This window comes from Heterodontus francisci, chromosome 5 (genome assembly GCF_036365525.1).
Source record: "Heterodontus francisci isolate sHetFra1 chromosome 5, sHetFra1.hap1, whole genome shotgun sequence".
NCBI classification, from domain to species: domain Eukaryota; kingdom Metazoa; phylum Chordata; class Chondrichthyes; order Heterodontiformes; family Heterodontidae; genus Heterodontus; species Heterodontus francisci.
In genome coordinates this window covers 12,676,939-12,690,666 of record NC_090375.1, presented here as the reverse complement: position 1 = coordinate 12,690,666, position 13,728 = coordinate 12,676,939, and the positions used below count along the sequence as shown (strand labels likewise).

The following is a 13,728-nucleotide window of genomic DNA, read 5'->3' as shown; positions in this document are numbered from 1 at the left end:
CAAAGACACATTGTACAGCGAGCTCGCCACTGGTATCAGACCCATCAGCCGTCCATGTCTCCGCTTTAAAGACGTCTTCAAACGCGACATGAAATCCTGTGACATTGATCACAAGTTGTGGGAGTCAGTTGCCAGCGTTCGCCAGAGCTGGCGGGCAGCCATAAAGGTGGGGCTAAAGTGTGGCGAGTCGAAGAGACTTAGCAGTTGGCAGGAAAAAAGACAAAGGCACAAGGGAAGAGCCAACTGTGTAACAGCCCCGACAATCAAATTTTTCTGCAGCACCTGCGGAAGAGCCTGTCACTCTAGAATTGCCCTTTCGCCACTCCAGGCGCTGCTTCACACACCACTGACCTCCTCCAGGCGCTTACCCATTGTCTCTCGAGACAAGGAGGCCAAAGAGAATATAATATGTATCACCACAATCTCACATCATTGGGGGTCGGAAACCTGTCTGTACACGGACAACATTGTCCACGGTAAAAATTTTGAGATCCATGGTACTTTTAAATGTCTTGCTCCAAGCCTTTAAACTTGTGTTTTGAGCAGCATTAAATCTCGTCAAATGGGCAAAGAGAAAGATGTTCATTTAATTGTCCGGATTTCATGGCTGACCATATCCTCGCATGTTATTTTTAATTTTTAGTTACATAGATCAGGGAACTGGTGAAAACAAGGAGGTTTCTGATGAAACATGTTGTATCCAAACACAGATCCTTGCTCTCCCTCCCCCCTCGCCTTGGATCGGTGCCTCGTGACATGGAGTCCAAACACTTCCTGAGTCACAATCACCTTTCGTTTACTGTATTTACTCTGAAACTCGTTTCTTGCAGAAAAACAAGATTAGGGTGTTGAAAGCAGTCAAGTCCAAGTAGATAAACCAAAGGGACAGAAAGGGTCTGACCAGAGTCACTTGACAAATCGCTCTGAGTTCTAACACCCCTCCTTTAGTGTTTACTTTAGGTTGCCACAAAACTCAGATTCCTCATAATAATCATGCGAAATAATTAGGATTCAAAATGAACACTAAACATGAGCCTTCCAGAATGACTCCCACAAGGAGTGCAGCCTTCTGAACTCTAATGTAAAAGATGTTCACAAGCTCAACGTGATTCACAAATAATGAAAGTATTCTTTGATAATATCACTTGCTGTATTTTCCTATATGGTACGGAATTATTAAAATGCCACTGCAAAATATACAAAAGTTTTTTTTAATTATTAATCTCCCCAAACCCACGTGCAGTTTAAGGAGAAAATAATTACGTGAGGATGCAACGCTAGGTTTGACATTATTGGCCACAACGCCCTTGACACTGGTTTTATGTTGGCTTACATCCATATTCATATTCACACACCTTTTGTGAATGCATCCTGCCATGCAAAATCTGAACCGTGTACTACATATAAACATTTGTAACATATATACCTTTAATCGCAAGGATTTTATTACCAGCTTAAATTTATATCATAAACTCAATGATCTGTTTCTTGTAAATGCAAAACAGGTAACTTGTTCAAACCATATAACTTTAAATCATTGCTTACTATGCCTGGAATTCTGTCATGCATTTCCTCTATATTTAAGCCTTATTCTCACTGCTGTTAAAATCTCTTTTTTCACAGAGGCAAAGAGTCACATGCGCTATTACGGTATTAAATAATGCTGCAATTACCTTCAGACAGGAATAAAGGACAGCTCCTACATTGGGCTGGATTTTTAGAGCCCGCCATCGATCTCGGCAGCTAGCCCAAAATATGGCGTCCACCCGCATGGGCCGCACGCCGAAGAGCTGCCGCGATCTCCCACACGGCAGCTCATTTAAAGAGCTGGGGCAGCCCGCAACCACCCCCCCCCCCCCCCCCCCCACCAGCCCTGTCCAATCACGTGGAAGGGATGGGCTGTCTGTCCCAAGAATGAGGCACATTAATTTTGTCATATGAACATTGATTTTTAACGGTTGCTGGAGTGAGGAAACAGATCAGCCGTGGCTGGAAAAAACATTTGTATACTAACAGACGGTGCTTGTGTAGACAAAGGACCATTCCCTGGTACAGTCAACACACAATGGATGTTGAGAGGGCGGCAAAGTGCATTCCAGAGCCTGATGGGGTGATGCTATCCACAGGGGCCAGGACTGGTTGGACCAGCTGGTCATATGACTAACTGGCTGTTCTGGGGTTTTTTGAACTAGCCACAAAGAGTTTGAAGGCAGAAAAATCTGTTTTCCCCTGGACTAAGATCTCTCCTGTCTGCTCCCATCTTTTTCTCACAATCCTTTGAATCCACTGATGACACATGAACCCCAAGAGAAAAAAGTCTGGACTAATACCTGGAATGGGTGGGCTGTCTTACGAGGAAAGGTTGGACAGGTTAGGCTTATATCCGCTGGAATTTAGAAGAGCAAGAGGCGACTTGGTTAAAACATATAAGATCCTGAGGGGTCTTGATCGGGTGGATGTGGAAAAGATGTTTTACCTTGTGGGAGGATCTAGAACTAGGGATCACTGTTTAAAAATAAGGGGTCACCCATTTAAGACAGAGATGAGGAGAAATCTTTTCTCTCAGAGGGTTGTGAGTCTTTAGAAGGGCCGAGTGGCCTACTCCTGCTCCTACTTCGTATGACCGTATGTTACTTCTCACAGTCCTGGTTTAAATTGCGCAATGGTTTAGCTGGCTGGTTACATGCTAATGCTGCGTTAGTGCATGGTGTAGCCAGCTCTATTGGGCTGAGTTTTATAAGTCCCCCCATTTCTGGGGAGTCGCGTCGGGGGCGGCCCCAGAAAATCCTTCCGCGAGTGGCCCCGTCCATTTTACCAGCGGCAGCGAGGCCTCAGGAAGGCAACCCCTGCTGTTCAGCAAAGAAAACCTAATTGCATATATTCCTAAATTTTAGGCTGTGTTTGCTGACAACACAACCACTAGGGGCGCAGTACTAGCACATGCGCAAATGCAGCTTCTTCCACTGACATGCCAGTGTCCGTGACATTCAGACAGCTGCCAGGATTAAAGATGGTGCTGCTCAATTTATCACAAGAAAACAACTCCAACTCGAAAATCCCCTCAAAGGTTGCCATCGCCACCTCCATCCCACCCCCAACAGCCCCCTGCTCCTGCCTGCCATTGCTTCATTTGTATCATTTCCTGGAGGTCTCCTGCTCAATTCTTTTGATCTTTTTTGACAAAGGCAGATGATCTATGGTATGATACTGCCATTGAACTTTGGAATGTAAAGCAACTTTCTGTGGGATGGTAAAGTCAACATTGACACTGTGACATTTTTGGAGGAAATAACACTGTGAATTTCTGCCCCACCCTCCCCACTCCCTCTCCATTCTGCAATCTCCCATTCTCCCAATCCACACATTCATAGTCGCTACAGCCTCGCTGTTCCCCCCAACCCCTCAGCCGCTCCCTCCAGCCCTCGCCACTGCTCCCCCACTTCCCCTTCCCTCGGCCGATTGTTCCCCGCTCCTCGCTTCCTGCCCCCACCACCCCCTCACCACCCCGCTCTCCAGCTGCTCGCTCCCCGCTTCCGCACCCCCCCACACCCTCCAAATGCTAGTTCTAGGCCGAGCCACCACCCCATCCCCCATCCACTCACTCCCACGTTCGATCGTTCTTCGCACGCTGCCCGAAGAAGCAAGGCGGGCCGCGAGGGGTGAGGTAGGAGTGAATGGCTGAGAGGAGGGAGCCGGTGCATCCTAGAGTTAGTGTCTGGAGAGTGGGATGGTGGGTGGGGGCGGAGCGAGGAGCAAGGAGCGAGTGGCCGGAGAGCGGGTTGGCGCAGGAGGGCGTGAAGCGAGGAGCAAGCGGCTGGCGAGCAGTAACTGAGTGGGGGGAAGCAGGCGATGAGTAGCTGATGACATTTTCCTCAGCTTGTGCCAATTAGTCCTAGCAAGACGTAAGCTGAGCATGCACAGCATCTCACTGAGAGCAGGGGACCGTTTGCGCACGTGCGGAACGCTCTGATGGCATTGATGGGCCGCTGCATTGTCAGGAGTCACTTTGAAAATTTTAATGAATGAATAATAACCTCCCTCTCCACGCTGGCCGTCCTAACGCCAATATTCCAGCCGGTGGCCGGAAGTTCCATGCCTTCAGATCTCCGTTCAGAGATCCAAGATGGAACACTGGTGGAGAGGGGGAGGGGGGAAGGAGTGACGTTTTCAGGACCGGGGGGGTGGTGGGAAGGGGTCGAAGGTTAAAGTTTAAAAAGTTCGGGGGGGAGGAAGGACATGATCGGAAATTTACTTTTTCTGAGAGGAAAGATCAAATAATAAACTTACTATTCATTGCGGGGGAGCAGGAGGGGGGATTGGATGTGTATATAAAGTTTTATTGATATTTGTTGGAAAACAAAGAACAAAGAACAGTACAGCACAGGAACAGGCCATTCGGCCCTCCAAGCCTGCACCGATCTTGATGCCTGCCTAAACTAAAACCTTCTGCACTTCCGGGGTCCGTATCCCTCTATTCCCATCCTATTCATGTATTTGTCAAGATGCCCCTTAAATGTCGCTATCGTACCAGCTTCCACCACCTCCCCCGGCAACAAGTTCCAGGCACTCACCACCCTCTGCGTAAAGAACTTGCCTCGCACATCCCCTCTAAACTTTGCCCCTCGCACCTTAAACTTATGTCCCCCAGTAACAGACTCTTCCACCCTGGGAAAAAGCTTCTGACTATCCACTCTGTCCATGCCGCTCATAACTTTGTAAACCTCTATCATGTCACCCCTCCACCTCCGTCGTTCCAGTGAAAACAATCCGAGTTTATCCAACCTCTCCTCATAGCTATTGCCCTCCAGACCAGGCAACATCCTGGTAAACCTCTTCTGTACCCTCTCCAAAGCCTCCACATCCTTCTGGTAGTGTGGCGACCAGAATTGCACACAATATTCTAAGTGTGGCCTAACTAAAGTTCTGTACAGCTGCAGCATGACTTGCCAATTTTTATACTCTATGCCCTGATCGTGAAGGCAAGCATGCCGTATGCCTTCTTGACTACCTTATCCACCTGCGTTGCCACTTTCAGTGACCTGTGGACCTGTACGCCCAGATCTCTCTGCCTGTCAATACCCCTAAGGGTTCTGCCATTTACTGTATACTTCCCACCTGCATTAGATCTTCCAAAATGCATTACCTCACATTTGTCTGTATTAAACTCCATCTGCCATTTCTCCGCCCAAGTCTCCAACCAATCTATATCCTGCTGTATCCCTGACAATCCTCATCACTATCTGCAACTCCACCAACCTTTGTGACGTCCGCAAACTTACTAATCAGACCAGCTACATTTTCCTCCAAATCATTTATATATACTACAAAGAGCCAAGGTCCCAGCACTGATCCCTGCGGAAAACCATTAGTCACATCCCTCCATTCAGAAAAGCACCCTTCCACTGCTACCCTCTGTCTTCTATGACCGAGCCAGTTCTGTATCCATCTTGCCAGCTCACCTCTGATGCCGTGTGACTTCACCTTTTGTACCAGTCTGCCATGCGGGACCTTGTCAAAGGCTTTACTGCACCTTTAAACTTTAAAATGCGACGGAAACCCTTGAAGGCCTTTAATAATGGCGCCGGCACCTGCATGGTGGCACCGGATGTCGTTGCCGGAATGAAGCGGCTTCCCCCTCTTCATCCATGGGGCGGGTGTTCCGCCCCCTCCATTTAAAAGAGCCGCTGCGCGAAATATCACGGTGGCTCAATGGAGAACAAGTCACGCGGGCACCATGCCTTTTTTGATGCTTGCCACCAATCTTGGTGGCGAGCTTTTAAAATTCAGCCCATTCTCTCAACAAAAGTGATTCAGATTGGCATTGCATGCTATTTTGCTTACTAGCTGGCTAATACAGTTGCGCTGCTCTCCATTGATGTTTGTATGCTTAACTAGTTTATTTATATTTTGCTGACGATGCTGCATTAACATCCCACACTGAAGAGTGTCTGCAGAGACTCATCGACAGGTTTGTGGCTGCCTGCAATGAATTTGGCCTAACCATCAGCCTCAAGAAAACGAACATCATGTGACAGGACGTCAGAAATGCTCCATCCATCAATATCGGCTACCACGCTCTGGAAGTGGTTCAAGAGTTCACCTACCTAGGCTCAACTATCACCAGTAACCTGTCTCTAGATGCAGAAATCAACAAGTGCATGGGAAAGGCTTCCACTGCTATGTCCAGACTGGCCAAGAGGCTGTGGAAAAATGGCGCACTGACACGGAACACAAAAGTCCGAGTGTATCAAGCCTGTGTCCTCAGTACCTTGCTCTATGGCAGCGAAGCCTGGACAACGTATGTCAGCCAAGAGCAACGTCTCAATTCATTCCATTTTCGCGGCCTCCGGAGAATCCTTGGCATGAGGTGGCAGGACCGTATCTCCAACGCAGAAGTCCTCGAGGCAGCCAACATCCCCAGCTTATACACCCTACTGAGTCAGCGGCGCTTGAGATGGCTTGGCCATGTGAGCCACATGGAAGATGGCAGGATCTCCAAGGACACATTGTACAGCAAGCCCGTCACTGGTATCAGACCCATCGGCCGTCCATGTCTCCGCTTTAAAGACGTCTGCAAACGCGACATGAAATCCTGTGACATTGATCACAAGTCGTGGGAGTCAGTTGCCAGTGATCGCCAGAGCTGGCAGACAGCCCTAAAGGTGGGGCTAAAGAGTGGTGAGTCGAAGAGACTTAGCAATTGGCAGGAAAAAAAACAGAAGGGCAAGGGGAGAGCCAAATGTGTAAGAGCCCCGACAACCAATTTTATCTGCAGCGCCTCTGGAAGAGTCTGTCACTCTAGAATTGGCCTTTATAGCCACTCCAGGCACTGCTTCACAAACCATTGACCACCTCCAAGCGCTTACCCATTGTCTCTCGAGACAAGGAGGCCAAAGAAGAAGATCTTTCATCAGAACAGTTCTGATGATATGCTTTTTTATTCTTCCTGCCAAAATGGACAATTTCACATTTTCCCACATTATACTCCAATTTCCAGATCTTTGCCCACTCACAACCTACCTATATCCCTTTGTAGCCTCCTTATGTCCTCTTCACAGCTTACGTTCCTACCTATCTTTGTGTGATCAGCAAATTTAGCAAACATACCTTCGGTCCCTTCAACCAAGTCATTTATATAAATTGTAAAAAGTTGAGGCCCCAGCACTGATCCCTGTGACACACCACTCGTTATATCTTGCCAACCAGAAAATGAGCCATTTATGCCTACTCTCTGGGCTGAATTTTATACGCCCGCCGCCAAAATTGGCAGCGGGGTGAAAAAATGGGCAGGGCTCACGCCAAAGAGCTGCCGCGATTCCAAGCGAAATGGCTCATTTGAATAGCCAGAGCGGGTTGCCCCACGATTGTATGGAGAGGATGGGCCGTCCATCACCGGCAATGGCGTCAGCTACCTGTGCGCAGGCACCGCTGCCATTTTTAAAGGGCTGTCAGCTCTACTGGCATATTTAAATATCTAAAGTTAAACAGAATTTTTAAAAAACATATCTTTTGCCCTCTCCCACCCACCTAATAACAATTAAATTAATTATTTGCCCTTCCTGACCCACAACACTTATCTTTACCATCTGACCTTCACCCCACCAAACTACACAAACCTTCACCTACAACCCTTCCCACCCATCCCCTATATCCATGATGCTAATTTGAATCCATCCCCCTCCTTGCTGCACTGATAAACTTACCTCCCCTCCGCTCCTCACAAGTGTGCCGCCTCATTTCCCCGGACGGGGATCTGAGGCTTGGCAGTGTCAGCGGCCGGGGTGAAGATCGCAGCTGGACATCAGGAGGCAACGTGAAATTAATTAATCCATTTTAATTTATTAAATATTTAAATTGTGGTCCCGTCGCCAAGCGGCAAGGGAGTTGCCATGAGGCCTCACTGCCGCTGGGAGGATTGGGCCAGGCCTTGCTGGCGCCGAGGTCCGTGACGGGCCTCATCCAGGGCCATCTTCAGGACCCCCCACCACGGATCCCGATGTCGAGGGCTCCTTAAAATCCAGGCCTCTGTTTCCTGTTAGCTAGCCATTCTTCTATCCATGCCAAAATGTTACCCTCTGCACCATGAGCTTCTATTTTCCACAGTAACCTTTGATGTGGCACCTTATCAAATGCCTTCAGGAAATCTAAGTACAGTACATCCACCAGTTCCCCTTTATCCACAGCACATGTTACTCCTTCAAAGAACTCCAATAAATTGGTTAAACATGATTTCCTTTTCACTGGTGTTCCCATGCATCTGCTGCCCTTGTCCTTCTAGTTTAGTTTAGTTTAGTTATACAGCACTGAAACAGGCCCTTCGGCCCACCGAGTCTGTGCTGACCATCAACCACCCATTTATACTAATCCTACACTAATCCCATATTCCTACCACATCCCCACCTGTCCCTATATTTCCCTACCACCTACCTAGACTAGGGGCAATTTATAATGGCCAATTTACCTACCAACTTGGCTTGTGGGAGGAAACCGGAGCACCCGGAGAAAACCCACGCAGACACAGGGAGAACTTGCAAACTCCACACAGGCAGTACCCAGAATTGAACCCGGGTCGCTGGAGCTGTGAGGCTGCGGTGCTAACCACTGCGCCACTGTGCCGCCCCTAGGTGGTAGAGGACACAGGTTTGGAAGGTGCTGTCGAAGGAAACTTGGTGAGTTGCTGCAGTGCATCTTGTAGATGGTACACACTGCTGCTACTGTGTGTCGGTGGTGGAGGAAGTGAATGTTGAAGGTGTCAATCAAGCGGATGGTGTTGAGATTCTTGAATGTTGTTGGAGCTGCACCCATCCAGGCACACAACCATGTTGACTCTGCCTGATTACCTTGAATTTTTCGAAATGCCCTGCTATAACGTCTTTAATAAAAGCTTCTAACATTTTCCCTAAGACAGATGTTAAACTAACTGGCCTGTAGTTTCCTGCTTTCTGTCTCCTTTTTTGAATAGAGGAGTTACATTGGCTATTTTCCAATCTAATGGAACCTTCCCCAAATCTAGTGAATTTTGCAAAATTAAAACCAACGTATCAACTATGTCACTAGCCACTTCTTTTAACACCCTAGGATGAAGTCCATCAGGACCCAGGGACTTGTCAGCCCGCAGCTCCAACAATTTTCTCAGCACGACTTCCCTGGTAATTGTAATTTTCCTGAGTTCCTCTCTCCCTTCCATTTCATGATTTACAGCTATTTCTGGGATGTTACTTGTATCCCCTATAGTAAAGACCGATGAAAATATCTATTTAATTCACCTGCTATCTTCTCATTTTTCATTATTAATTCCCCAGACTCACTTTCTATAGGTCCAACGCTCACTTTGTTAACTCTTTTCTTTTTTAAATATCTATAGAAACTCTTACTATCTGTTTTTATATTTCTAGCTAGCTTTCTCTCGTATACTAATTTTTCCCTCCTTATTAATCTTTTAGTCATTCTTCGCTGTTTTTTATATTCTGTCCAACCTTCTGACCGTCCACCCATCTTTGCGCAATTATATGCTTTTTCTTTAAGTTTGATACTATCTTTAACTGTTTTAGTTAACCACGGATGGTTGGCCATCCAACTGCCTCTTGAGGTTATTCATCATCTCATTGATTTCGTTAAACCATCAGATGAAGGAGACCTCAATGAAGGTTGACGGTAACACACCCATTGAAAAGGGCCTTCCAATCAGAAGCAAGGAAGATCTGGTCTAAATGTATCCAGAGTATTTTGGTGAGATGGTTGGATGCTTTGAAGATTTTGAGTATCACATCACCATTGACCCAGAGAAGAAACCAGTTATTCATGCCCCACATAAAGTACCAATAGAGCTAAAAGGAAAGCCTGAAAGCTTGGAAGAAAATAAAGTGATTGCCAGTGTCACAGAGCCTACAGATTAGATAGATTCCGACGTAGTGAGAAAGAAGCCAAATGGAAGGCTACAAATTTGCCTGGATCCCAAAGATCACCAATAGGGTTAAAAGGAAAGCTTGAAAGAGAACTCAGAGATGGAAGAAAATAAAGTGATCGCCAGAGTCACAGAACCTACAGATTGGGTTAATTCCATCACAGTGAGAGAGAAGACAAATGGACTGCTACAGATTTGCCTGGATCCCAAAGATCTTAACCAAGCAACAAAGGGGAATCACTATCCTTCTCAAACAATGCAAGAGATCACACCAGTACTGGCAGGAAGCAAATGTTTTCAGCAGCATAATGCCAGAAATGGCTCCTGGAATGTGAAGCTTGATGAGGAATCTTCGCTGTTGACAGCATTCAACACAACCTTTGGACAATACAAATTCCTGCACCTACCTTTTGGCCTTAAAGTGAGCCAGGGTGTATTCCAACAGAAAATAGATGAGACATACAGGGGATGCAAAGGAGCAATTGACATAGCTGATGATATCCATATCTATGGTGTAGATGAGAATGATCATAGCTACCACCCACATAAAACCACGGAGAGAACCAGGAAAGCTGAGATCAAGCTAAATGCATTGTTAGTTGTCAGAATGGCAGTTCTTCAGAATGGTCTACACACCTGATGGAGCCAAGCCAAGTCCTGACAAAAATCACAGCTTTCTCTGAGAGGGAGGCTCCAAGATACAAGAAAGAGCTGAGAAGTTTTCTTGGCTTCATCCAATACATGAGCTCTTTCATACCTCACATATCAGAGCACACAGCAAACCTATGAGAGCTGATGAGAGAAGATGTTGAGTACCAATGGTCAGAGTCACAGAAGAGGCGTTTCAGTAAACTCAAAGAAGTAATATGCAAGGAGACACTTCTGTCATACTTCAACAGAGCAAAACCTGTCACTCTGCAAGTAGATGCTTCTATATTTTTTGTTAAGTTTTTTTTTGAGGACTCATTTAAATTGTGGAGATGGATTCATTGGAAGGCTAAAGGCTTTATAAATGCAGTACTTTGTTTTGTTATTGACAATTCACTGAAAGGACAGAGAGATATTTGAAAATAACCTTTGCTGGAAATCATGTACTTTAAGCTCAATAAACAACAGAAACCTTGGTGACCTGGGGAAGATGTTTACAGAGAAGCCACATGTCAAGATTTATGGAGGTCAGGGGGTTGACTTTCTATTGTCGTTTTGTTTCTGAGATATTGGGCTGAATTATAATTCGGCGGGGGCGGGTGAAAAGAAATGGCGACCCGTCCCCGTGGGGGGGAGGAGCCGCATGCCAAAGAGCCGCTGCAGTTCCAAGCACGGAAGCTCATTTAAATAGCTGTTTGTGGGACTTTGCTGTGTGCAAATTGGCTGTCTCATTTCCGACATGACAACAGTGATTACACTTCAAAAGCGCTTTGAGACGTCTGGTGGTCGTGAAAGGCGTCATATAAATGTAAGTGTTTCTTTTCTATTAAATCTCCCCTTAACCTGCTCTGCTCTGAAACATAAAGATTGGGAAAGAGCTGCTGTTTGGTAATCGGGCTCATTTAAAGTATATTTTTTATAAACCTCAGACGGATGTGTATATTTTAACAATAATGAGTCAAGAAGCTAGGGCGGATCCTATTGTATTACAAACTGAGTGAACAGACAAACTGAACATTGTCTAATTTTCTCCCACCATCATCCCCCTTCCACTCAGCAACCACCGCAGTTGGAGCTACCTGTCTCCTTGGCTACAGTCTTTCTATTGAAATCAATCTGTTATTATTGCTTCCTCTCTGCTTTTGATTTCCGTGCTTTTTGGAAAACTTAGCACTCTGAATGGAATGAGTTCTCCCACCTACAAAGGGTCCATTGTATCTTTTCAGCCATTCACAAGATCTGTTTGCAAGTTAAGTACATTCACTCTGATCGATCCCATGAGCAAACCTTTGGAAGTTCATGGACACCCACATGCAAATAGTCTCAATATATCCATTAGACTGTAGGAATGTAATCTGAGAAAAAAAAAACTATTAACTATAAAAATCAGTGTTAGCTGTGGCTCAATCGGTATCATTGAGTCCTGGGTTCAAGTCCCATTCTATAGACACCTGTAGGTTGAGAATCCAGTGCAGTACTGAGGGAGTGCTGCAATGTCAAAGGTGCTGTCTTTCAGGAGAGATGTTATACATTTGGAGTACTGTCTGCAGTTCTGGTCGCCGCACTACAGGAAAGATGTGATTAAGCTAGAGAGGGTGCAGAAAAGATTCACAAGGATGTTGCCTGTTTTGGAGGGCTTGAGTGATAAAGAGAGATTGGATAGTCTGGGTCTGTTTTCCCTGGAGCAAAGGAGGCTGAGAGGGGACATGACAGAGGTATATAAAATTATAAGAGGCACAGATAGGGTAGATAGCCAGAGTCTGTTTCCCATGGTAGGGGTGACTAAAACTAGAGGGCATAGATTTAAGGTGAGAGAGAGGAGGTTTAAAGGGGATCAAAGGGGTAAATTTTTCACACAAATAATATTGGGTATCTGGAATGAACTGCCAGAGGAGGTGGTGGAGGCAGGAACAGTAGCAACATTTAAGAAGCATCTGGACAGGTACTTGAATGAGCAAGGCATAGAGGGATATGGAATTAATGCAGGCAGGTGGGATTAGTATAGATAGGCATTATGGTCAGCATGGACGCGGTGGGCCGAAGGGCCTGTTTCTATGCTGTACAACTCTATGACTCTATGGTGTGCTGTGTGCCCTCTCAGGTAGATGTAGGAGATCGCGCAGGCCGGTGAACAAGACCAGTGAAGCTGTCCCCAGTGTCCTGGCCAATAGTATCTCTCAACCAACACCTAAAATGGATCATCTGTTCATTATTGTATTGCTGTTTGTGGGATCTTGCTGTGTGCAAATTGGCTGCCCCATTTCCTACACTACAACAGTGGCTACACTCCAAAAATTCTTCATTGGCTGTAAAGTGCTTTGGGACATCCCATGGTCATGAAAGGCGCTTTCGAAATGCAAGACTGTCTTTCTTTCTTTATTGACTGATTTTGGAAAAATAGATTCTTCTTTAAGAACTTACGATGTTTTAAGGAGTTTATTTGTCGAGGCAGGCGCCCCTCTGGTGGTGAGTTCTTTCTATCCTGTCCTTTATCTTTAATGATGGCACTTAGAAATTGGCGAAACTATCTGTCTTCTCTGACCTTTTGCGGACTTGCTGCTACACCCAATTGTTTGCGCTCTGGGTCAGTTGAGCAAACCTGAGGCTGAAACTCAAGTTGTTAGTGTGAAACTTATTCCACTTCGCTCACAATGATATTAAAACAACAACAATTTGCATTTATATAGCACCTTTAATATAGTGAAATAATCCTAAGCACTTCACAGGAGCGATAGCAGACAATAGTTGACCATACCACATAAGGAGACATTAGGACAGGTGACCAAAAGATTGGCCAAAAAGGTAGGTTTGCAGGAACGACTTGAAAGAGGAGAGACAGAGGGGCGGAGACATTTAGGGAGGGAATTCCAGAGCTTAGGGCCTCAGAGGCACAGCCTCCAATGGTGGAGCGATTAAAATTGGGGATGCTCAAGAGGCCAGAATTAGATCAGTAACAGAGATCTTAGAGGGTTGTGGGCTGAGGAGGTTACACAGATAGGGAGGAGAGAGGCCTTGGAGAGGCTTGAAAACAAGGATGAGAATTTGAAAATCGAAGCATTGCTTAATTGGGAGCCAGTGTCGGTCAGCAAGCACAGGGGTGAGGGGTGAACGGGACTTGATGTGAGTTAGGATACGGGCAGCAGAGTTTTGGATGAGCTCAACTTTACTGAACAAAA

General features: G+C 46.1%; 1 protein-coding gene across 3 annotated transcripts in view; it reads left to right on the top strand.

The window, feature by feature from the left end:
- LOC137369736 (carbohydrate sulfotransferase 9-like) overlaps positions 1–13,728 on the top strand; it is a 165,387-nt gene that overhangs the window by 19,025 nt on the left and 132,634 nt on the right. Inside the window, exon 1 of one of the 3 annotated variants that reach the window (XM_068031121.1) lies at positions 11,228–11,360. The exons of the other annotated variants lie outside the window; for them this stretch is intronic. Coding sequence (XP_067887222.1) covers positions 11,292–11,360 — 69 coding nt within the window. The 5' untranslated portion in view covers positions 11,228–11,291. Of the gene's footprint in view, positions 1–11,227; positions 11,361–13,728 lie in introns of those variants that run through there. 3 annotated transcript variants of the gene reach the window in all.